The sequence below is a fragment of the Haliotis rufescens genome, unplaced genomic scaffold (genome assembly GCF_023055435.1).
Source record: "Haliotis rufescens isolate VD_foot unplaced genomic scaffold, xgHalRufe1.0.p SCAF_15, whole genome shotgun sequence".
In the NCBI taxonomy this organism is placed as follows: Eukaryota; Metazoa; Mollusca; class Gastropoda; order Lepetellida; family Haliotidae; genus Haliotis; species Haliotis rufescens.
The window spans coordinates 18,357,291-18,383,952 of record NW_025963835.1 but is presented as its reverse complement, the minus strand read 5'-3'; the positions used below and the strand labels follow the sequence as shown (position 1 = coordinate 18,383,952).

General features: G+C 41.9%; 1 protein-coding gene across 4 annotated transcripts in view; it reads right to left on the bottom strand.

Moving 5' to 3' along the window:
• Positions 1–544: 544 nt before the first annotated feature.
• LOC124138652 (microprocessor complex subunit DGCR8-like) overlaps positions 545–26,662 on the bottom strand; it is a 32,468-nt gene continuing 6,350 nt past the window's right edge. For 3 of the 4 annotated variants that reach the window (XM_046505394.2, XM_046505393.2, XM_048396247.1), the window contains 14 exons: positions 22,664–23,336; positions 22,167–22,274; positions 21,608–21,677; positions 20,046–20,106; positions 18,847–18,925; positions 11,824–11,925; positions 11,328–11,426; positions 8,808–8,887; positions 8,581–8,681; positions 5,884–5,983; positions 5,147–5,203; positions 4,582–4,662; positions 2,569–2,679; positions 545–1,333 (listed from right to left, as the gene is read on the bottom strand). In XM_046505394.2, the coding sequence (XP_046361350.2) occupies positions 1,256–1,333; positions 2,569–2,679; positions 4,582–4,662; positions 5,147–5,203; positions 5,884–5,983; positions 8,581–8,681; positions 8,808–8,887; positions 11,328–11,426; positions 11,824–11,925; positions 18,847–18,925; positions 20,046–20,106; positions 21,608–21,677; positions 22,167–22,274; positions 22,664–23,336 (1,800 nt within the window). In that variant the 3' untranslated portion in view covers positions 545–1,255. Of the gene's footprint in view, positions 1,334–2,568; positions 2,680–4,581; positions 4,663–5,146; positions 5,204–5,883; positions 5,984–6,397; positions 7,616–8,580; positions 8,682–8,807; positions 8,888–11,327; positions 11,427–11,823; positions 11,926–18,846; positions 18,926–20,045; positions 20,107–21,607; positions 21,678–22,166; positions 22,275–22,663; positions 23,337–26,662 lie in introns of those variants that run through there. The other variant, XM_048396248.1, reaches the window with a different exon arrangement.

Below are 26,662 nucleotides of genomic sequence, written 5' to 3'. Positions count from 1 at the left end.
AGGTTGCAGTGTACCATCCAATTCTTACCAGGAGCCCCACATTGGGGTGTTTCACAAGAGGCCATATTGGGTGCTCAGTGAGCGAGTTGGTTAAACGCTGCTTTTAAAAGTATATCACAACGTGTCAGGAAAGGCTGAAGCGATGCAGGTCTCAGAGGTTGACCGCTTTTATGCAACCAACAAGCAGACGTACGATGCTGATAAACCTGGGAACATAATCAGGGCAAACCGGGATTCAGACCCACAATCATAGATTTCTGGTGTGCTCCAGGGTCGCAACTTCGCACAGTAAATTGCGGCACCTAAAACAACTGGGTCACCCGTGCCCCTGGTGCTTATTGAGATACTATCATTGGGCACTGGGTGGGTGGGTGGGTGAGTTGGGTTTAACGCCACTTTTAACAGTATTCCAGCTATATCACGGCGTGTCAGCTTAATGTGGGAGGAAAGCCCCAAGTGATGCAGGTCTCAGACGTTTACCACTTCGGTGAAACCCACGAGCACGGGTATGGTGCTGACAAACCTAGAAACATAATCGGGGCGAACCGGGATTCGAACCCACAATCATAGGTTTCTGGCATGCCCAAGGGACGCAACTCTGCACAGCGAATCGTGGCACCTTAGACGATTGGGCCACCCGTGCCCCCTTGGGCACTGGGTGATCAGATCATCCAAAATGATAAATGATAGTTAATGACAATGCTAGGCGTAATGCCAGTAACGGTTTCATTGATAAACTTTTCATAAATCCAAAACTGACATTTGCTGCACACTTTGAACTGAATATCAGCATATGATCATGAAATGTTCCTGCTCAGTCTTCAGAACAGTACCAGAGATTGCAAATGGAGAGACCACCAGGAAAGGGCACAAATTATGACAGTTAAAGTATCAGACAGAATTAAATTGACATGTTTCCTTCGAGTACTGTTCGTCTAGGCCTTGAAACTGTCCTTCCTGATAGCAAGACTTCGATACGTCATTTATGATTTAATACTTTAGTATTCCAGGTGACCTTTCCTTTCTGAGGTGTCCAGATTCATCTGCATTCTCCATCAATTCCTCATAATGTCTGCTGAATGTGTTACCGTAGTTACATAAAAGCAAATTTGGCACCAACAATATGACAGTCCACTCCTGCAAATTGATATTTCACATTATGCAACAAAATGGCATATAAAAGAGACTAATTGCATAAAATAGGAATATGTTCTTCAGAGGGTTATACTGGCAGTGAAAGATAAAAAGACACAGTTTATAAGTCCAGGCTTGGAACTTTGGCTGGCAGTTCGGTGGTCTCAAGATGCAGTTTGCCTTTGGATTGGATGGCCCCCTGGAAGAAATATAACACAGATTAATCAGAATTTAAAATGTGAAATGAAGAGAGTTGGTGATTATGCATATATTATATTATTATGTTTTTACCTATAACAGTGAGGCTTGAGGATTTGGCTTTGGGGGTTTTTGATTGAGGGTCTTTGGTCAGTGTTATCTGGATTGGACTTTGGGATTGGCCACTTGAGACATAGGACAAGAGACTACAGATTTGGTACTGGGGACGAGACTAATGATTGGAGACAAGGTACTGGGGGACTAGAGATTGAGGATGGCAGACTGGGTACTGAGGGATTCTAGAGAGGAGACTGGGTACTGAGGGATTCTAGAGAGGAGACTGGGTACTGAGACTGCAGACGAGGCTGCAGACTGCATACTGGGTAATGAGACTGCAGACGAGGCTGCAGACTGCAGACTGGGTAATGAGGACTGGGGGATTGGAGACTGGGTACTGAGGGATTCTAGAGAGGAGACTGGGTACAGGGGGACAAGAGACTGAGGACTGCAGACTGGGTACTGAGGGATTCTAGAGAGGAGACTAGGTACTGGGGGGCAAGAGACTGAGGACTGCAGACTGGGTACTGAGGGATTCTAGAGAGGAGACTGGGTACAGGGGGACAAGAGACTGAGGACTGCAGACTGGGTACTGAGGGATTCTAGAGAGGAGACTAGGTACAGGGGGACAAGAGACTGAGGACTGCAGACTGGGTACTGAGGGATTCTAGAGAGGAGACTGGGTACAGGGGGACAAGAGACTGAGGACTGCAGACTGGGTACTGAGGGATTCTAGAGAGGAGACTGGGTACAGGGGGACAAGAGACTGAGGACTGCAGACTAGGTACTGAGACTGGAGGCGAGACTACAGACTGCAGATTGGGGACTGGAGACAAGACTGCAGACTTGGTAATGAGAAGTGGGGGGTTGGAGACTGGGTACTGAGGGATTCCAGAGAGGAGACTGGGTACTGAGACTGGAGGCCAGACTGCAGACAGCAGATTGGGGACTGGAGACAAGACTGCAGACTTGGTAATGAGAAGTGGGGTGTTGGAGACTGGGTACTGAGGGATTCTAGAGAGGAGACTGGGTACTGGGGGACAAGAGACTGGGGACTTGGGGCTGATGGCATGGGCCTGGGTACTGGGAACTGGGGGAAATGAGACATAGCTTGAAATTTCTTGCCCTTATCATGTATACAGCAGAAAACCTTCCCATATGTACCAAGACACCACTCACCCTCTGCATGTGTAGTCTGGTCATTTCTTCCTTCAGCTTGTCGAGAATGGCGTTGTTTGGACGGTTTGCTTTTACCTGAGCTTGGAGCTCATTGATATTCATTTCGTCTTTCTGGAAACAGCCAGTGAAAACTGTCATCACCCCAGGTACGTGACGTCAGAGCAATAAGGGACATAGACATCAGTTATGTCATCACCCCAGGTACGTGACGTCAGAGCAATAAGGGACATAGACATCAGTTATGTCATCACCCCAGGTATGTGACGTCAGAGCAATAAGGGACATAGACATCAGTTATGTCATCCCCCAAGGTACGTGACGTCAGAGCAATAAGGGACATAGACATCAGTTATGTCATCACCCCAGGTACGTGACGTCAGAGCAATAAGGGACATAGACATCAGTTATGTCATCCCCCAAGGTACGTGACGTCAGAGCAATAAGGGACATAGACATCAGTTATGTCATCACCCCAGGTACGTGACGTCAGAGCAATAAGGGACATAGACATCAGTTATGTCATCACCCAAGGTACGTGACGTCAGAGCAATAAGGGACATAGACATCAGTTATGTCATCACCCCAGGTACGTGACGTCAGAGCAATAAGGGACATAGACATCAGTTATGTCATCACCCCAGGTACGTGATGTCAGAGCAATAAGGAACATAGACATCAGTTATGTCATCACCCCAGGTACGTGACGTCAGAGCAATAAGGGACATAGACATCAGTTATGTCATCACCCCAGGTTCGGACGTCAGAGCAATAAGGGACATAGACATCAGTTATGTCATCACCCCAGGTATGTGACGTCAGAGCAATAAGGGACGTAGACATCAGTTATGTCATCACCCCAGGTACGTGACGTCAGAGCAATAAGGGACATAGACATCAGTTATGTCATCACCCCAGGTACGTGACGTCACAGCAATAAGGGACATAGACATCAGTTATGTCATCACCCCAGGTACGTGACGTCAGAGCAATAAGGGACAAAGACATCAGTTATGTCATCACCCCAGGTTCGGACGTCAGAGCAACAAGGGACATAGACATCAGTTATGCCATCGCCCCAGGTACGTGACGTCACAGCAATAAGGGACATAGACATCAGTATGTCATCACCCCAGGTACGTGACGTCAGAGCAATAAGGGACATAGACATCAGTTATGTCATCACCCCAGGTACGTGACGTCAGAGCAATAAGGGACATAGACATCAGTTATGTCATCACCCCAGGTACGTGACGTCAGAGCAATAAGGGACATAGACATCAGTTATGTCATCACCCCAGGTACGTGACGTCAGAGCAATAAGGGACATAGACATCAGTTATGTCATCACCCAAGGTACGTGACGTCACAGCAATAAGGGACATAGACATCAGTTATGTCATCACCCCAGGTACGTGACGTCAGAGCAATAAGGGACATAGACATCAGTTATGCCATCACCCCAGGTACGTGACGTCAGAGCAATAAGGGACATAGACATCAGTGATGTGCCTCCAAAGGAACTTCAGTTCAATTCTATTATCTGTTACACCCAAATAAGTAAACTAAACAATCGTCGGATGGCTGTAATGATTAACTCGTCCAAATTCCAGACTATGCAATTATGCAAGAAAAAGCAATTCTAAAGATTTTGTTCCATTATGGGTGTACATTTGGTTACCATGGTTACCCAGGAAGTGAGATTCCTCTTCAAGGCAACGGAAGAGCGAAGACAAATATATTTAATAACACGGTTAGCTCACTTTGCACATAACTGTAACTGCATTTACAAAACATGCCCAAAGCTTGCTGAATCAATGATTGAAATCTTCTGAACTTTTCACAGTGTATGAATACATATTAAAAAACAAATCTGTCTGAAATTTGAAGATGGTGGTATTGGCATGGCGATATTCATGACATATTCAGATCAAGGTTTGACAGAAGACCTCAGTTTCTCCACACTCAGCTGACCAGTTTACAGATGCATGCCCATAAACATGACATAATTCTTACCTTCTCTGCAAAATATTTTTCGGAACATTTTCCGTAAAGTCTCAGCAGTGAACCCCAGCTGGTCACATGGGAATGCAGTTTCTGAAATAATCGAGGATGTTAGTGAGGGAGTTCAGGCAATGAAACATATGATTCCTAGTGTAGGGTGAAATTTATTGATTATTGCAATCATATAGGCTATTATAGCTACATGCTGACTCTGAGCCAACCAGTCCTTATTTCATATGCCTCTAATGCCGATCGCCAGGCAGAATAAGAACAAGTACCATCTTTTGGCATGAAGCAGACCCCAACTTTCCACACACCACTGGCAGCGGTAGAAACTAACAATTTCAGTCCACTAGTACTTATAATGATAACATATAGCAAAACACTTAAAAATGGCAAATTTCTACTAGTCCTTAGGATACCTTTATTATTGGGCAGTTTGGCAAGGACTACAGGACTAGTGCCAATTTCTAACCCTGACCAGGCAGATGCTCTATCCACTAGACCAGGGAGGCGGTCCCTAGTGTCGGGCATCTTGACCCCAACTGCCCCTTACAGAACTATATGTGTGACATACCTGAAGTATGGCTTGTGCCGCTCTCTGTTTCCCATCTCGTTTATTCTTAGCAATCACCTGCAAAAGAACACAAGAATACTGATCTATCTCCAAGATATCAAGAGTTTTGATCAAACTCTAAGAACACAAGAATATGGATCAACCTTAAAAAGCACAAGAACACTGATCAAACTTCAAGAACACATGAATATTCATTAAACTCATGCTTGTGTAGGTGTGCCTATTCCTTTGATTACCATATAAGAGACTTACAATACCCCTATATACTACTGAAAAGAAGTTAAAGAACCCCTGATATTTTCATACGACTATAGTCCAGCATTCTCTCGCTTCTTTTGAGTCGTATATTAAAACACAAAGGCCTACCACATTTTTCATATGAACATCGTGAGTAAAATCTCCAGGATGAATGAGTGAGTTGGTCTCAACCCCACTTTGAACAGCATTCAAGTTATATCATGGCACGTCAGCATAATTTGGGAGGAAAGCCTGAAGTGATGCAGGTTTTAAATGTTTTCCACTTTGGTTTATCACAAGCACGGTTATGGTGCTGACAAACCTAGAAACATAATCAGGGCGAACCAGGATTCAAACCCACAATCATAGGATTCTGATGTGTCCAAGGGATGCAATTGCAGGGCCTCAGTCAAGGGCCCCGGTGCTCTGCCTGGCTGACTGAAGACTTAGCACACAAAGAGGGAAAGAAATGTCTACTGTGAACGTGTTGCTCCACTCACCGTAGCCGTGTGTTTGCCGACAGTCATGGTGAACTCGCTCTTCTGATGCTTGAGTTGCTTCATCTCCATCTCGCAGTGGGTCTCACCCAGTCCGTAGTTCCTGCAACATCAACCCAGTCTTATACACATGCAGGGTCTCACCCAGTCCGTAGTTCCTGCAACATCAACCCAGTCTTATACACATGCAGGGTCTCACCCAGTCCGTAGTTCCTGCAACATCAACCCAGTCTTACACATGCAGGGTCTCACCCAGTCCGTAGTTCCTGCAACATCAACCCAGTCTTATACACATGCAGGGTCTCACCCAGTCCGTAGTTCCTGCAACATCAACCCAGTCTTACACTAAAGGGTCTCACCCAGTCCGTAGTTCCTGCAACATCAACCCAGTCTTATACACATGCAGGGTCTCACCCAGTCCGTAGTTCCTGCAACATCAACCCAGTCTTACACACATGCAGGGTCTCACCCAGTCCGTAGTTCCTGCAACATCAACCCAGTCTTACACTAAAGGGTCTCACCCAGTCCGTAGTTCCTGCAACATCAACCCAGTCTTACACACATGCAGGGTCTCACCCAGTCCGTAGTTCCTGCAACATCAACCCAGTCTTACACACATGCAGGGTCTCACCCCGTCCGTAGTTCCTGCAACATCAACCCAGTCTTACACACATGCAGGGTCTCACCCAGTCCGTAGTTCCTGCAACATCAACCCAGTCTTATACACATGCAGGGTCTCACCCAGTCCGTAGTTCCTGCAACATCAACCCAGTCTTATACACATGCAGGGTCTCACCCAGTCCGTAGTTCCTGCAACATCAACCCAGTCTTATACACATGCAGGGTCTCACCCAGTCCGTAGTTCCTGCAACATCAACCCAGTCTTATACACATGCAGGGTCTCACCCAGTCCGTAGTTCCTGCAACATCAACCCAGTCTTATACACTTGCAGGGTCTCACCCAGTCCGTAGTTCCTGCAACATCAACCCAGTCTTATACACATGCAGGGTCTCACCCAGTCCGTAGTTCCTGCAACATCAACCCAGTCTTATACACATGCAGGGTCTCACCCAGTCCATAGTTCCTGCAACATCAACCCAGTCTTATACACATGCAGGGTCTCACCCAGTCCGTAGTTCCTGCAACATCAACCCAGTCTTATACACATGCAGGGTCTCACCCAGTCCGTAGTTCCTGCAACATCAACCCAGTCTTATACACATGCAGGGTCTCACCCAGTCCGTAGTTCCTGCAACATCAACCCAGTCTTATACACATGCAGGGTCTCACCCAGTCCGTAGTTCCTGCAACATCAACCCAGTCTTATACACATGCAGGGTCTCACCCAGTCCGTAGTTCCTGCAACATCAACCCAGTCTTACACACATGCAGGGTCTCACCCAGTCCGTAGTTCCTGCAACATCAACCCAGTCTTATACACATGCAGGGTCTCACCCAGTCCGTAGTTCCTGCAACATCAACCCAGTCTTACACATGCAGGGTCTCACCCAGTCCGTAGTTCCTGCAACATCAACCCAGTCTTACACATGCAGGGTCTCACCCAGTCCGTAGTTCCTGCAACATCAACCCAGTCTTACACATGCAGGGTCTCACCCAGTCCGTAGTTCCTGCAACATCAACCCAGTCTTACACATGCAGGGTCTCACCCAGTCCGTAGTTCCTGCAACATCAACCCAGTCTTACACATGCAGGGTCTCACCCAGTCCGTAGTTCCTGCAACATCAACCCAGTCTTACACTTGCAGGGACTTACCCAGACATGCTCAGAGGCTTAGTTATTACTATTGCAGACTGGGAAGTGTGTTGTTGTCTTCATCATAAATAAATCTAAGGGCTCTTTCCTAATTTTCTTCAAATTTTCTAGTAGTGGCTTTGTTGCAGCAGTGCCAAATAAGGTGACAGAAATAAAAACAATTGATGAGATGAACTTGTTTTAAAGAACAATTTCCCTGCCTGGTGAGAGAGAGAGAGAGAGAGAGCGAGAGAGAGAGAGAGAGAGAGAGAGAGAGAGAGAGAGAGAGAGAGAGAGAGCGAGAGAGAGAGAGAGAGAGAGAGAGAATGAGAGAGTGAGAGAGAGTGAGTGAGGTGAGGTGAGGTGAGGTGAAATTGGGTTTAACGTCACGTCCAAGATTATTGCACTTATATAGCGACGTGCATGCACGTGTTTGTGTGTGTGTGGCTGCTTGTACTAGTCTGGACTGATGCCGATTTATAGTGCTAGCTCACTGAGATACCATGCCGCAGTTTAACATGAATACCCCACTCAGACACAGTATACTGACTCCAAGCCGACCAGTCCTTGTTTTAGCCCCTTAATGCCGAGCGCCAGACAGGGTAACAACAAGTACCATCTTTTAACGTCTTTTGGTATGACGCGGCTGGGGATCGAACCCCGGACCTTCCGCTCTCCGGGCGGACGCTCTACCACTAGACCACAGAGGTGGTGTGAGTGAGTGAGAGATAGAGATAGAGTGAGTGAGTGAGTGAGTGAGTGAGTGAGTGAGTGAGTGAGTGAGTGAGTGAGTGAGTGAGTGAGTGTGAGTGAGTGTGAGTGAATATGGTTTAAGCAAACTGTGAACAGTACTTGAGTTAGGGGGCAGTTTATCACTTTTCATATTAGCAACCCCTTGACATTGATGCTTAATTTCAAACATGGTTTATTCCAAATACGAGCCCTACCTTCTAAGGCATTCACAGAGTATCTGATATGGGCTAGGCTGTCCTGCTTTGTTCCCCAGTTCATAGATTCGAGGATCTTCAATCTTGATTTCATCAAAGAACTGAAACAGAATTCCATCATGAGCATCACAACATTGCAACTAATCCTCATCAGTCATTCCTGTACACAGCAAGGGTTCCTGGGATTCTTCCCACCAGGGTACATGGATGGGAACTGGGACACTTACCGACAGATCCTCGCCCTCCCCTTTCTGGTCATCTGTGACCTTGTTCATTTCCGGAATGAGAATGTTGAGGGTGTCTTTGGCTAAAACACAGAATGTCACAGGTATATTATAAGCATCACCAATGACAACATAAATCATTTGCTGCGGACTTGTGTCCCTTATTGAATTTGTGTTTGTTTGTTTGTTTGTTGTTTAACACCAAACTCAGTGATATTCCAGCTATTTTTCAGCAAGCATGGGATCCTGAAGACCTTTTCTAACCCTGACCTTCACAGGTCTATTGAATGAGTGAGTGAGTGAGTGAGTTGGTCTTAGCCATACTTTGATATATCCCGACCAATCAGCATGACAGAACCAGACAGAACCCAAAGTGAGTGAGTGAGTGAGTGAGTGAGTGAGTGAGTGAGTGAGTGAGTGAGTGAGTGAGTGAGTGAGTGAGTGAGTGAGTGAGTGAGTGAGGTGTTGTGCATCTTTTAGCAATATTCCAGCAATATCACAACAGCGGACATCAGAAATAGGCTTCACACATTGTACCCATGTCGGGAATCGAACCCGGGTCTTCAGCGTGATGAGCGAACGCTTTAACCACTAGGCTACCCATCCCCATCGCATTATCATTTTTGCATAAAAAATTCCATCTGTAGTAGCAGTATAGGTATATAAATCTGGCTCCAGTGGGGTTGTGGCAGAACCATCATTACCTATACCGTGGCAACCACGGCAACAAACTTGACAACCACAGCAACAAAGCAACATTCAGAAACCAGCACTCATCTGTTCACAAATTCACAAATTCACAAATTCACAAATTCACAATGATAAGGTATCCACTGAAACAAACAGCACCTCAGACCATAGGGCTCCCTGGTCTCGTTTGTGTGGGGATTTCCCTGCATCCATCTCAGTGAGTTTCGGCCACTTCGGGACTAGTTATAGCAGGCCCAGACATAAACATGAAGGTCCAAGGGCAGGAAATATAAAAATTGTGGACTTTTCTCTTGACACAACCAGTGAGTGAGTGAGTGAGTTTGGTTTTACGCCGCTTTTAGCAATATTCCAGCAATATCACGGCGGGGAACACCAGAAATGGGCTTCACACATTGTACCCATGTTAGGATTCGAACCCGGGTCTTCGGCGTGACGAGCAAACGCTTTAACCACTAGGCTACCCGACCGCCCCTGACACAACCAGTAAAAATTGTCTTCAAACAAGGTTTGCTTGTCCCAGATTATTGACCCAAACTTAAAATGGTGCTTTTTATCACAGATCGATGACTTACTGCCTGCGTTTCTCATTTCAATGTTGATGAATTAGTTTTTGTATCTCCTGGGTTTCTCCCACCCTAAAACGAAGTCATCCCCTTCTCTGTTCTATAAGATTTAAGACCAACCCTGACACACACCCTAAAACATCATTTCATAAATAATGCCATTTTTATGAGATGCTAGGATAATTTTTGATAAACACACAAATAACATGACACAAATAATATGCCACAATTTTTCCTGTATTTCATCGTTTTCGGAGTAAAAGATAATTAGAGATGTTACTTATTAACTCAAATATCTTCTAAAAGTTGGCTGGCTATCGATATCGATCTTTAAGATCGAAAATCGTTTATAAAATATCGATCAATTATCCATAATATCAGAGAACCTACTTTCAGAAAATATACAAAAAGTTCAGAGACAAAACATCTTATTTCGCATCACTGGTGACATTTGAGGAAGAACGAAATCAGTTGCTTTCCATCTTTGGCAGTGGAGGAAAATAAGTCTGCTTCGGTAACTTAAAACTTTATTTCATCACAAAATTTAATGTAAGATATTATCGACACCACAATTTTCATATCGATTATCATTAATGTTTCTTCCCATCGACGATAATTCTGATTATCGATCTTTTAAGCCAGCCCTACTAAGAGCTGATGGAAAACACTGAGAACGGTTAACCCTCCCAGTCACCCTCTGTGATGCATCTTCCCGAGGCAAGAGAGTTAACTGAATATAAAAGTCCAGTTTCCACCCTTGCCGAACTAGGCTGGTATTATGGAGTTACATTTTGGCTGGGCTAACGAGTCTATGCATAGTTCAATCAAAATCGTGCATCGAAATCGAAATCCGGTTCATAAACTGTCGCGCAGATTTCGGTCGATTGCAGTATTTGCAAAGAATGTGCGCCGCCAACTTGTTGTCAACAGATGTTTTCCAAACCTTTTCATGTTTTTAATAAAGGTGCCTGGTGATTTGATGCACTTGGCGATGTAAGACCCGTTTTATCACAACATAGATCTTGATTACCGTTCAGATCGTCTTGACTGGGCGCCACCGTTTTGTTTGAAAGAAATGCAAGTGATGGAATCTGATTGGTCCGTAAGAGAGGCTTAGTAGGGGCACAACTCGTAATTACCACTGGTGGCGCTACGATCGAGCCCAGGAATTCAGCAGGGGTAGAAACTGGACTTTTAAAGTCAGTTAACTCTCTTGCCTCGGGAAGATGTCTGTGCTGAGATAACTTACCAGCTTCAAGTTTAGCGGCTTTCTTACTGGATGCATAGCCGACTCCATACTCCACATCATTTATCACAACTGTAGCACTGTAGGGAGTTAGGGCACTTTCTGCAAGCAAGAGGTTGAAAGTTGACCTTCAATGAGTGAGAGAGTGAGTTAGATTTAATGCCGCTTTTAACAGTATTCCTGTATATCGCGGCATGTCAGCTTATTGTTGGAGAAAAGCCCATGGGATGCAGGTCTCAGACGTTTACCACTTCGGTGAAACCCACCAGCACGGGTATGGTGCTGACAAACCTAGAAACATAATCAGGGCGAACCGGGATATGAGCCCACAATCACAGGTTTCTGGCGTGCAACTCTGCACAGCGAATTGCAGCGCCTTAGACGACTGGGCCACCTGTGCCCCCTAATTATATAGTGAGTGAGTGAGTTGGTTTAACACTGCTTTCAACACTGTATTTGTTATATCACAGCCTTATAGCCCCCCTGATTACAAACTTACCCATTTCTTTGAAAATATATCTTGGCTGGACTCGCATGGTGTGTTGAACATACTCGTGGAGGATACACACATATGACTTCCCTGAGGGGTTGAGGAGAAACTCTGAAAAATAAAAGAAGTCAGTGTCATACTGAGTAAGATAATATGAATGATGATAGTACTTCAGCCACTGCAAAGGCCTTATCCCCATATTGAATACAGTAGTATCTGTAACCTGATGTGACAGGCATGAACAGGCCGTAAAACAACACGTCATAAACCTTAAAGTTGTTTGTGACATTTAATTTCATCTGCACTTGTATCATCTTTATGAATGTACAATGTATAAACTGACTTCAGAGCTCCAGATAACAGATAATAGGTTTCTATTTTATTGTGTTATTACATTTTTTATTGGGTAACCAATATTTTTTCACTCATCTATTCATCACTCTATTGGGTTTTTCCAAAAATGAGTAAGCATTTTGAGATTTAAAAAAAATGAAACAATGTTTTAGATGTAATATAACGGTTCTAAATATAGGCTTGACTCGGAGAGTAAACTAGCCCGTAATTGTGTTTCGGAAATTAGCTCCGTTGTACGCATGCTGAAAAAGCTTCATTGGGTGTTTACGCGTGCTGTTTTCAAACAATGAGTTTCCCCGTTTACTGCATGCGTTTCTGTATGCAAGTTAATTGAAAGTAATTGGGTTTTGAATAGCTTTGGGAGGGTATTTTACGCAAATATGCAGCTTATCTGTAGCTCTGAATGTATAAACTGACTTCAGAGCTCCAGATAACTTTTTGAGCAATTGAGTTTTTACTCAAAGGTTTCTGTATAAATTGGGTTATTTCATTTTTCATTGGGTAACCAATATTTTTTCACTCATCTATTCATCACTCTATTTGTTATTTCCAAAAATGAGTAAGCATTTTGAGATTTTCAACAACAAAAAAATAATGTTTTAGATGTATATAACGGTTGTAAGTATAGGCTTGACTCTGAAAGTAAATTTGCATAATTATATAACATGCCAATATACATCTCTGTATCTATAATACGGGAAATAAAAACACGAAAAGAGAAAAAAAAATTATAGGAGTCCTTGAGGTTTGCTCCCAAAGTTCTTAATCTACTATCGCTGCCACCAGTCAAAACTCCCAACAGTGATAGATGACCACAACCATGCCTGGAGTTGAACTCACAACCAACTGATCATTATGTTTACAAGCAAGTGATGACAGTCGTGACATCGAATACTCTTATGCCAGAATTATTTTCTTTGTTTGTCAATTTGAATTTCTATTTCATTCCAACTATCATGTAATTGATATAGCAAGAATGAAAGGGGGAAGTTAAGTGATTTTCCATTCGCCTGCAATCTCAAACCAATCTAATTAAACAGACAAAAAGATAAATACATCTTGGAAATATGGTCAGTTGTAAACATTTTCAAAAATAACTATGATGGCATTCTCAAAGACATGAACAAAAGTATAAACGTTACTACATTTGGGGTTAGAGGGCAAATTTCAAGATTCTTGTAATAGCCGCTCCCACATTGGTGGCAGCGATGTTACCAAGAGTGTAACGAAGGTGTCACGTGCTAGGAAGGAGCTTGCCGGAACACATCATCACAGTAACGTTTCCTTTACTAAATCAATTTTGGGCACACTTGCACTTGCACTCAAGAGTTTCAGGCAAAGCAAGCAATAAGGTCACACTTTTTTAATTTTAACATTACATCATCCATAACGAGTTTTGGCCAAATATATATACTGAAAACAAGTTACAAGTTTATACAAGAAATTTAATATTCCACTCAAGGGACATAACTCCTTTGTCCAATTCACTCAGAAAGCAGAATGTTATTCCATTAACTAACATATGTACTGTTTACAGACCTATTGTTCTTCACAAACATATCAAAGAGCTATTGAAAGTCATAATGTTAATGGAAAATAAAACTTCAATACAAGACTTTATTACTTTCTGTTTTAGGCACAGCGTACCTTACTGAGGACACCTTAATTAAATATCAAGTTACCAAAAACTGTGCCACAACTACAGCCCAAGTGCGGGTTCATGTTTTGTTCTTTGGATTTTTGGCTACTCTTGCATTGTAGCAGGAGTTTTAAATACACTTACAAACCTCAAGTGATGGCATCCAAGTTGCAGGAGATCACTCAGGGTACATGGGGCTTTATGCGTCCTGTGTTAAAACCTCACGAGGGACGCATAAAACCCTGTGTCCCCAGAGTGATCCTGCTGCAATGAATTTATCTTATATTAGCAGTGTTAGAAATTGGCACTAGTCCTGTAGTCCTTGCCAAACTGCCCAATAGTTAAGGTATCATAAGGACTAGTAGAAATTTGCCATTTTTAAGGGTTTGGCTACATATTATTATTATAAGGACTAGTGGACTAAAAATGTTAGTTTCTACCGCTGATTAGGCTACCTAACTGCCCCTATCCCCGTAAAGACAACATGACAAAAGAGAGAAATTGATACAAATAATCTGTCACGGTTTGACAAAGACAAAATTAACCAAAACACCACGAGTCTATTACTCTATGAGGCCTATTTGGACATAAGCATGAAATAAGGACTAAAAAACATGTACGTTACATCTGGGTCTTATAAATACCTCACAAACCATGCCAAATATTACATCTTCAATAACAACAAGTGCAAATTGGCCAAATATATACTGAAATCAAGTTACGAGTTGATTACAGAAATTGTGTATTCCACTCAAGGGACATAACTCCTTTGTCCGATTCACTCAGAAAGCAGAATATTATTCCACTAACTAAAATATATACTGTTTACAGATCTATTGTTCTTCACAAACATATCAAAGGGCTATTAAAAGTTATAACGTTAATGGAAAAAAATAACTTCAATAAAATATACACTTATTTTGTGTTTCAGTCACAACACACCTTACTGAGGACACTTTAATCAAATATCAAGTTCTCCAAATACCCAGCCCCCTGTACTGCCAATTCCTTGGCACATTTTTTCTTCTTTAGTATCAAATTTTGGCCAACTCCTGCATCGCTGCAGGAGTTTAATATGCACATATATACCGACGTAATAAGTGCCCAGGGTGCTCTCAAAATTAGGAATAGGGGGCTGTTATTAGAATGTTATTTTGGTGGAAAAAAAACAGTTGAAAGATAAATTTTGTGGTTTATGCTGACAGCCTGAAATGATTATGTACGACAGATATATTTTTCCAGAATTAAATTGCCGAAAATTAAGGGTGCATATAACACACGAGTGTGTATTATGCGCGAATAAATAAGTCTTGTGTACATTGATCAGTTGGAAGGGGTTCTAATTGGGATTGTTCACTTGCCAATATATTAGCAAATTTCGCCGTGGGCGCTTACTGGAGCGGGGCGCTTATTACGTCGAATACGGTAAGCCTCTATAGATGGCATCCTATCATCTTTAAGGGGCCTTGCTTTTTAAGAATAACCTCTTAGTAGTGACTTTCTCCACAATATCCCTGTCCCTGGGATATTCTAGAGAAAGTCTTGGATCACCTAGAAAGGTAATACTTGTAAAGTGGGTTTGACCATTGAGAGGCTGAAAGTTCCACAGGTCCGAGACCAGACACATTTAATGTGGGACCTAGAGTTTTAATGGCCATTTGGTCGAATGACTCAAAAATAAATCAAATCAATAACAAAACAGTCACTAGGGGTTTATAAGTATTTAGTAAGAGCAGACTTCCAAAGTATATGATCTGGCTGTTAGTGTGTCACCAATGAGAGAAGTGGGCCAGCGAGTATGGTCTACGCCACTTTTAGCAATATTCCAGCAATATTACAATGGGCTTCACACATTGTACGAATGTAGGGAATAGAACCATGGTCATCGGCATGACGAGCAAACACATTAACCACAAGGCTACCCATCCATACCATAATGTGGGGAAACAATGGTAGTAACATCTGTTGGAGGATTAGAATGGCCTATCTAAAAGTGTTCTTCAATGTCTATCAACCAAACTAAAACTGCAGCTTGACAAGGCAAAACTTGATTTAGACTACTTAACAGCCCCTATCCCCGTTAAGACAACATGACTTAAACAAGAAATTGATAAAATAATCTCTGTAAAGGTTTGAAAAAGAGAATATCAACTAAAACTCCATGAGTCTCTTACTCCATGAGTGAGTGAGTGAGGTTTTACGCCGCTTTTAGCAATATTTCAGCAATATCACGGCGGGGGACACCACAAATGGGCTCCACACATTGTACTATATATGTTACAACTGGGTCTTATAAATACATCACAAATCATGCTTAGCATTAGAAATTTCCATAGCAACAAGTGCAAATTACTCATTTTGGCCAAACATATACTGAAATCAACTGACGAGTTGCAAGTTGATTTAATCTCATTAAAATCAGATCTAAGTTCTCGCTGTCGCCAAACAAAGATATAAGGACATCCCATTACGGGTCACGTCAGAACGACCTTTCTTGAACTTTGACCTATCACTGAAATAACTAACAAGAAGTCGACATCAGCCAATTAGAAAGCAGCTTTCTCAAGCTTTACAGCACTCGTTTCAACCTGGCGACTTCCATTTCAGACTATGCTTAAAAGATATGTTAACACAGTTCTCGATTAAAATTTTGAAAACTGAACAAGCGAACATTCCGGAATGTCTAATGTATGGTTGAGATTGTGTAGCAGTGCTTCCCACGTACTGTGCAACCCTCCTCCATTCAAATGTTTATCCTACGGATGCGAGAGTTAGATGATCATTTTGACGGAATCAGTCGTACGGGCTGTAACTGTCATTCGGAATATCACGTGTTGACATTTTCAAATGCATAATTAGAAAACACATTCCGACTGTCACTTTCATGATCTGGTACGCGACGCTTTCATTGGTCGGATGAAAGGTTGTTCTGAGTACCTAGTAATGGAATGTCCTCAGATCTTTGATCTGATTTTAATGAGATTGCAAGTTGATTAAAAAACAAGCGTATAGTCATGATAGTCGACGAAGTCATCTATATCCACTGCCATTTTAACACGTTATGGTCCCAAACCAGGTAACTGACCCAACATTTCTCTTAGGCCATGTCAAAATAGCTGCAATGGAAATTCTAAAATAAAAATTTATAAAATTCCTAAATAGCAAAAGGCACCAGTTCAGTATGTGCCTAGTAGACATGCAAAGTTTTGTAAGAAAGTATTTAACAGTTTTTGAGTTATGCTCCGGAAACGAACACCACCCTTATAGAACCTAAGTCCAAATTGTTGCCATGGAAACGTTAAAAATAAAAAATTTAAAACTCCTATATAGCAAAAGGCACCAGTTCAGTATGTGTCTGGTAAACATGCAAAGTTTTGTAAGAAATATTTTAACGGTTTTTGAGTTACGCTCCGGAAACGAACAGCACCTTATAGAACCTAAGTCCAACTTGTTGCCATGGAAACGTAAAAAATAAAAATTTATAAAATTCCTAAATAGCAAAGGCACCAGTTCAGCATGAGTCTGATAGACATGCAAAGTTTCGTAGAGAAATATTTAACGGTTTCTGAGTTATGCTCCGGAAACGATTTCGGGACGCACACACGCACACATGCACACACGCACGCACACACACACACGCACACACGCACACACGCACACACGCACACACGCACACACGGACGGAACCCATATCTATATCCCCTGCAAACTTCATTGGGGCGGGGGATAAAAATAATTTCCACTCAAGGGACATAACTCCTTCCACCATTTCACTCAGAAAGCAGAAAATTATTCAATTAACTAAAATATGCAAGGCTTACAGATGTATTGTTCTTCACAAACAATTCAAAGAGCTATTGCAAGTCATAACATTAATGGAACATAAAACTTCAATACAAGATCTTATTATTTTATGTTTTAGGCACGCCACACCTTACTGAGGATACCTTAATTAAACATCAAGTTCACCGAAATAACTAACCCCTAACTATCGCCCAAGTGCGGGCTCATTTTTTGTTCTTTAGATTTTTGGCCACTCTTGAATTCTATCAGGAGTAATAAAAGCACTTTAAAAACATAATTTCGTTCTGGAGCCTTGATTCACAGAATGACCTGTTATAAGAGACTTTCTCAAGAATATCCCCCTGTCCCTAGGACACTCTATAGGACGTCCCTGTGTTGTCTAGGGGGTAACACATGTAATGTGAACCTGACACTCCACAGGTCCCAGGTCCAAGACCAGACACACTCGATGTGGGACTAAGTAATGTAAAAGCCATTTGGTCTGATGGAACAGTGCATATTAAACTTTGATGAAATGAATAACAAAACAGTCATTAGTTATTTATATTTTCATCTGACTTACGAAAAATAATCATTGAAAGATATTCATCGACCTTACAGTTTGATGACATCAGACTTACTTCCTGCACAAATAAAACATGTGCTGATTGGTTGGTGTATACAGCATCCAATGAAATTACAAATATTAAGTTCTCTCGATTGTCCATATTGTTCATTTGGAAGAAGATCAATTCAATGAAAGTTGAACACAGAAATATGACTGTCAAACTGACAGTTAGGCTGACACCATTTATAATTAGGCTGAGTAAAGGTGGCGGAGAAAAAAAGAAAGATTGAATCGGAAGCTTCTGTTACTCAGAAAAAAAAAAGAAGGAAAATATGATAAATAACAAACTCTGTGTATGATAAGAAAATCTTTGAAATTTAAATCTTAAAACTTGGGGAACAAGCTGAAAGGAGAGAGCATTTCTAAGGATCAGTCCAGGACCAGAGACCTCTTGTTAGAAGTTTGCTAATGAACACATTCTACATAACACACATTACAATGCTACACTTTAGGAAATATGCAGAATGATGTAAAATCAAACAACAAATCTTATATATATTTCAGTGGGATCAAACTTGCAACCTTCGTCATTCGTCAACCACTTACCTTGAACTGGTTTCCCACCAGCTTGGGTATAGATCTCCTGACCAAAACACAGAATATTCCCAGAATTCCCATCATTTCTTACCTTTCCTTTTGGTGGACTTGAAATCTCCAGGTTTCAGTTGGACGTTTAAGGAACAAGTGATGAGCTTTGTGTTGGGTGGCTGAAATAAAATACAGAGGTTCTAGAGTAATTTTCTTACAATTATTTCTGTTGTGTTAAAATAGTACATTGTCTGGTCTGCGAGATCCCATGTTTCTACTGTAGCTAATCACATGACACGGGACACGTTATCTGCCTAGAGACATTGCAACAAGTATATATACACAGCGTGACTTAGATCCTCCGTCAGTAACCAGCTGGTAATCGGGGATGTACACTATGTATACTTATCGATACCATGATACATAGAACTGAAGGTACATATCAGTAATTTTGCTAGAGACAAATGGCAATACCGTACATGACCGCAGATAAGCCAACCCCGTAGTCGGGGCATTGACTTGACCCTTGAAATATAAAGAACATGATATGACCAGGCAGTGAAAGGCAACGACACACTGCGAAGTCGGACTGCAAGGCTATCAGAACTTGCAGATAAGATAATATAAGATGAAAAATGTTGTAATTATATTGAAAAAGTCATTATAATTTCTTATAAAGATTTAACAAACCAGTCATCAACTCGCCTAATGTGGGAAGCTGTTTCTGTTCTCATAATCTCATAATGATTATTATGTTGCCATCCACAGCGAGATGCCATTTTGTGAATCGTGTGTATGGAAGGATGAACCCGTGAAAAATGTACCCAGAATCTTATTTCTAGTCCTCAAAATTCGACTTATCTGCGGACATATACGGTAGGGCATTTTTATGACCCTATCCAGTATTAATAGGACATTCTTTTATCCCATTAACAAATTTTGAAAAATTAGCCGGGACATGTCAGACAATGTCCTAAAAAATAAACCAATAAAAAACCCTGCATATGCGCATTTGATCACTTCACAATGACTTTGACAGAAGCAGTTTTATCCCTTACCATGTCTTTTGTCACATGATCAGTGAACGGAGTGAAAAATCCAAAACTAATGCATGTCAACATGATCGATGTGAGGTCATAAGCTTATTGTGTTCAAACATTAAGCCTGATCCTTAAGATAGTATTTGAAATTAGGGACCCCCTAAAACACCAATTTTTTTAACCCTTCTACTTTTACATTTAATTTGGAACACTGGTTTCAATTTAGAATCTGTACTTGAACTGATTTGACCATATTTACCAGTTCTGGACGGGATTGTTTCTTCATCTGAGTCATATGTCTACGTCTATCTCGCCAAGTTCTGAAAACATCAAGATTAGTGTGTCTAACAAGGAATGTTTAGCATATATTACTTCAGAAGGAATACTGATATACCGTATTCGACGTAATAAGCGCCCCACTCTAATAAGCGCCCACGGCGATATTTGCTAATATATTGGCAATTGAACAATCCCAATTAGCACCCCTTCCGAATGAGCAATGTACACAAGACTAATTTATTCGTGTATAATACGCACTCGTGTGCTATATGCACCCTTAATTATGGGCAATTAAATTCTGGAAAAATTTATCTGTCGTATATAAACAGTCAGACCCTCAGCATAAACCACGAAATTTATCTTTCAACTCTGTTTTTCCATCAAAATAATATTCTAATAAGAGCCCCCTAATTCTTATTTTGAGAGCGCCCTGGGCGCTTATTACGTCGAATACGGTATATTTCATAATGTTACAAACTATGGACAACATCTAAAAGAAATGAGTACCAATGCCTAGATCAAAGACGTATATACATCCATATACGTCTTTGCCTAGATCAACTGATGATGAAATGTGCCCATTCCATGAAAATACAAATACAATAGAAGGAGAGAGTATCATAATGATTTCAGGCAGGGATTTATCTAGGATTCTTAAGTAAGTGCCCTTGGCAGGCAAGTTGGGGGGAAAAAGATAATCGCTATTTTGCTCCATATTGGGCTTTTTTAAATTTCTTGTTTTCTTAAATGCAGAGGTGTTTTTTACCAATATATTCTCAGCATTGCATTCAATGCAGTAATCTACAACGAGGGCTGGCAAAAAGATTGATAATCGGAAATATCGTCGATGAGAAGAAATATTTATGATTATCGATATGAAAATTGTGTCACTGATATCTTACATAAACTATCGTGATGAAATAATGTTTTAATTACCAAAGCAGACTTGTTACTGTCCATTACTGAAGACGGAAAGCAACTTAACTTAAATGTCCCTCGTAATCCATACATAAATGTGTCAACACTCACCAATGAAGTGAAAAATATTGTCTTCTCCCTCAGCTTTTTGCATATTTGCTCGAAGTCCGATATTTAGCGATAACTGATGGATATTTAGTTCATGATTATCAAGCCAGCCATATCTACAACTAAGCATTCAAGCCTCTTCCTCTTCATCATGTTTATCGACCACAATATCAATGAAGTACAAGTCTCTACAAGGTCAATACAGTAGTTAACTTACATTAACATGATTGGACAAGATCTCAATTCCAATTTGGGAATTTAACTGACATTTGCTGCAGACTTGGTGCCAAAATAGGCCTCTGAGCACCACCAGATAAACTAGAACTTAAACTGCTCCCTTAATGTGTAGCCACTGATAAACAGTATTAGCAAGTGCTTAGTTCTATTTATCAAACATGTATAGTCCTTCTCACACTTTTTATGCCATGGAATTCCCTGGGGACATATCACGCATATCGAAGATGCAAGAAGTGCAAAGTTTTTTGTGATTTAAGAGTAGACAGAAGAACATCTTACTTGTATTTTCTGACAGTAATTGTCCTAAATTCAAACAGTCTTGAGCAATATTCTCTAACTGCAGGTGGGTCTGAAATAAAAAGATTGAAAACATTATAGTGATGACATGATCAAGTGACAGAAAGATGAGCTGAAATTCCAGACATGACTGATTAACAAGTGGTTGGTTGATTGGTCTGTTGTTTTACGCCGCACTCAGCAATATTCCAGCTATATGTCTGTTAAGAATCGAGTTTGGACCAGACTATCCAGTGATTGATATCATGAGCATTGATCCACTCAATTGGGATTGATGACATGCTTCAACCAAGTCAGCGAGCCTCACCACCCGATCCCATTAGTCGCCTCTAACACCAAGCATAGTCGCCTTTTACAGCAAGCATGGGTTGCTGAAGACAGTTCCGACTGTAAGGAGTGACTGGCAGAGAGTGTAACATTTATTTTTAAACAGAAAGTTAGTGATCACTTATTCATCTTACGGTGCCCTCCAATACACTCTACAAAGTCTACAATACACTCCCTTTTTTTTTTATTTATCTACATCACACAACTTTGTTACCTAAAGAAGCTTGCTTTCTTCGTTCTTCAGCACTCTCAACCTTGACAGGATGTACTTCCACTCGTTGGTCTCCTTGAGTTGTCTCCCTTGATGTGCTATCTACAGCTCCTACAAGGGAAGAAGCAGTGATGTCTGCATGGTTCAGATAAGCTCTGATTGAGTTGTCTCCCTTGGCATGCTATCTATAGCTCCTACAAGGGACCTTTTTTGGTTTAGATGCAATACAGATCAGAAAACGAGTGTATGGAATATATCCACAACAAACATAGCACACCTTTATTTTTTCCATTTGGAACTGCCCATGTATGTTTATTTTGGAGATAGAGAAATCATACATGCTGCTCTGAATGCTCTGCTCACTCGTACTGAGAAGCCTTGGCACTGTTTGACCTATAAGTAAGTTCCCTGACATTTCAGAGTAAAGGATCCAATTGATGATTATATTACATCTTAAGTAACAAACTATCCTCACCCAGGGGACTTAAGTAAAAACCTACCATTTTCACAATCTCTTCCTCCACCAGTGTTACTTCCTGCTATGCCGTTCTCTATTATAGATGCCCCTTCCAGAGTGACCTTGGCATTGACTGACTCAGATTCAACAGACACCTCCGCTGGTTTGGCACTTGTAGTGGCACAGGATATATTTTCATTTTCGGCACAATCCATTTCAGTTTCATCCAAACTGACATTCACACTAGATTGCACCGGTTTAAATGGGCAGGTTTCCGACTGGCTTGTAACCAACTGATTTTTGCCACCAACAGCACCCACCTTGGAAGAATCCGACATGGCATTTGTAACAAGTATAGAACTGGATTTCTCTTCATCGGGATTCTCAGTGGCTGTCTTGTCTGGCTCTTCATCTTGACTAGCGCCAGTCTTGGATATATTCCGGACACTACCAAATGCTAGAGCAGAAGACGTTTCCTGGCCACTTGAGTTTGTCTCCATAATGCCTGCTGTCTTCTGCACAAGATCCACACAATTTATTGTATTCCCTGCCTCAACCTCATTTTGCTTCTCAGTATTTGTATCAGAAACTTCGTTTTCTTTGACTGTTGTTTGTTCCAGCTCTTCAGGAATGGAATTGGCATCATTTGTGTTCTCCTTCTCTATTTCTCGTTTGTATTGTAAGCATGGAATGGCACTTAGAGGAATGTCGTGTTTCTGAGGACAAAAACGGGTATCAACTGATCAAGCAGGGGCAGATTATATCTCACTACTGACAGATCAACACCCACAGTATATAGAGAATTCCCCCTTGTCAAGCACCTGCAGTAAAATCTCAAAATTCAGCCCGGTGAAACCAGTAAAGTCCAAATTCCGGTTGGCGATACCAGACAGGTGTAAATTCAGGCGGGTGGTATCAGACAGGTGTAAATTTAGGCTGGTGGTACCAGACAGGTGTAAATTCAGGCTGGTGGTACCAGACAGGTGTAAATTTAGGCTGGTGGTACCAGACAGGTGTAAATTCAGGTTGGTGGTACCAGACAGGTGTGAATTCAGGCTGGTGGTACCAGACAGGTGTAAATACAGGCTGGTGGTACCAGACAGGTGTAAATTCAGGCTGGTGGTACCAGACAGGTGTAAATCGAGGTTGGTGGTACCAGACAGGTGTAAATTTAGGCTGGTGGTACAAGACAGGTGTAAATTTAGGTTGGTGGTACCAGACAGGTGTGAATTCAGGCTGGTGGTACCAGACAGGTGTAAATACAGGCTGGTGGTACCAGACAGGTGTAAATTCAGGCTGGTGGTACCAGACAGGTGTAAATTCAGGCTGGTGGTACCAGACAGGTGTAAATTGAGGTTGGTGGTACCAGACAGGTGTAAATTTAGGCTGGTGGTACCAGACAGGTGTAAATTCAGGCTGGTGGTACCAGACAGGTGTAAATTTAGGTTGGTGGTACCAGACAGGTGTAAATTGAGGTTGGTGGTACCAGACAGGTGTAAATTTAGGCTGGTGGTACCAGACAGGTGTAAATTCAGGCTGGTGGTACCAGACAGGTGTAAATTCAGGCTGGTGGTACCAGATAGGTGTAAATTCAGGCTGGTGGTACCAGACAGGTGTAAATTCAGCCTGGTGGTACCAGACAGGTGTAAATTCAGCCTGGTGGTACCAGACAGGTGTTAATTCAGCCAGGCAAATAGTAAAACAATATGGTTAAAAGCGAACATAAATCTGTTCACTATTTAGTGAGAGCTGTGTGTGTGTGTGTGTGTGTTTGTTTGTTTGTTTGTTTGTGCGCACGAGTGTGTCCAGACTAATGTCAATTTATAGTGCTAGCCCACTGAGATACCATGGCACAGTGTAACATGAATATTTGTTTGTTTCTTTTTTGTTTAACGCCACACTCAGCAATATTCCAGCCATATGACGGCAGTCTGTAAATAATCAAGTCTGGATCAGACAATCAAGTGATTGACATCATGAACCTGACATGAATCAACAAAGTCAGGAAGCATAGTCGCCTTTTATAGCAAGCATGGATTGCTGAAGACCTATTCTACCCTGGATCTTCACGGGTCTGTAGCATGAATACCCTACTCAGACAGAGTATACTGACTCTGAGCCGACCAATCCTTGTTTTAGCCCCTTAATGCCGAGCACCAGGCAGGGTAACTACAAGTACCATTTTTCAACATCGAACCCCAGACCCTCCGCGCTCTGGGCAGACACTCTACCACAATACTTCAATACTTCACCGTCCTGTATACACAAATGTCCATCACCCGTGAATATATGAGACTGCTGAGACATGTCGCAGTGACCCAAGTCTGTTTTTATTCAAAATGAGGACGTATAAAACTCATGGACATGCAATGAGCCCTACTCTGTCCATTAACTCTTTCACTGCCTGACACTGAGCAGAAGACAGCAAGGCTATAACATATATTGCAATGATGTTATGCAAGAAACATCACACATTGTAAGCTGAGCACTCGTTGCCTTCTCTGTCGCTGAAAGCAGGAAGTGCTTGTTCTTTGTGAGGTGAAATGGAATTTAACGTTGCATTCAAGATTATTGCACTTATATAGCAAAGCATGCACGCATGTCTGCTTGTACAAACTAATGCTTGTTTTATAGTGCTAGCCCACTGAGATACCATGCCACAGTTTCACATGGATACGCGTGCTAGGACAATTTATTACACAGGTACCCGACCCCCAATTAACCAATCCCTACCAGGGTACCTGCTGTAGATTGGGACTTGTTTTACTAGAGCCCTGGCAAAAACTATTTACATACACATATAAAACAATCTGATCATGCAAACATGGAAGTTGACTAAAGCTTTATCTTTACGCAAACATAAAAAAGTCAAAAGGAATGCATGCACAATCAGAAAGAATTGTCACCATTTAGCGACTTGTAGTGTTTATTTTTATTGTCACAAACAATATACGACACCACTGGTCCAGTTATTCCTGTGGGTAGCCGGGTCCCACTCAGGATCCATCTGAACTGAGTACTCAAGTCTCCTGTCCCAGCCCTAATGGATACCCCACTCATACACCGTATACGGACTGCAGAGTCCACCAGTCCATGTTTTATCTCCCGTATGCCGTGTGCCAGGCAGGCTTACAACAAATACCGACTGCCTCCGTGGTCTAGTGGTAGAGTGTCCGCCCAGAGAGCGGAAGGTCCGGGGTTCGATCCCGGGCCGCGTCATACCAAAAGACGTTAAAAGATGGTACTGGTTACCCTGTCTGGCGCTCGACATTAAGGGGTTAAAACAAGGACTGGTCAGCTCGGAGTCAGTATACTGTGTCTGAGTGGGGTATTCATGTTAAACTGCGGCATGGTATCTCAGTGAGCTAGCACTATAAATTGGCATCAGTCCGTACTAGTACAAGCAGCCACACAAACACATACATGTACATGCACGTCGCTATATAAGTGCAATAATCTTGGACGCGACGTTAAACCCAATTTCACCTCACCTCACCTCACCTCACCTTACAACAAATACCATCTTTTTGTCCTGTGGTATGAACCACCATCTGCACCCTGGGTAGGCACTCTATCCAGTAGACCACTGAGGTTCAAAAGAGCAACTACACTGCAAAGTGGCCCATTGTGACATCATCTTCGCGAGATACTGGAGTTAACTGACTGTAAAAGTCCTGTTTCCACCCTTGCTGCACTAGGCTGGGATTTCTGGGCTTGATCGTAGAGCCACCAGTGAGCATTACGAGTTATGTCCCTCCTATTGACCAATCATATTCCACCTCTGATATCACTTACATTTGCTTCAAACAAAATGGTGGCCTAGTCAAAGACGATCAGATCGATAATCAAGATCTATATTGTAATAAAAGGGGTCTTACTTCGCAATTTGAATCAAATAACATTAGCACCTTGATTAATTATCTGTTGACGCCGAGTCTTCGGTACACATGCTTTGCAAATCCTGTAATCGACTGAAATCTGCATGGCATTTTACAAACCAGATGTCAATTTTGTTTCGCAATTTTGATAGACAATGCATAGA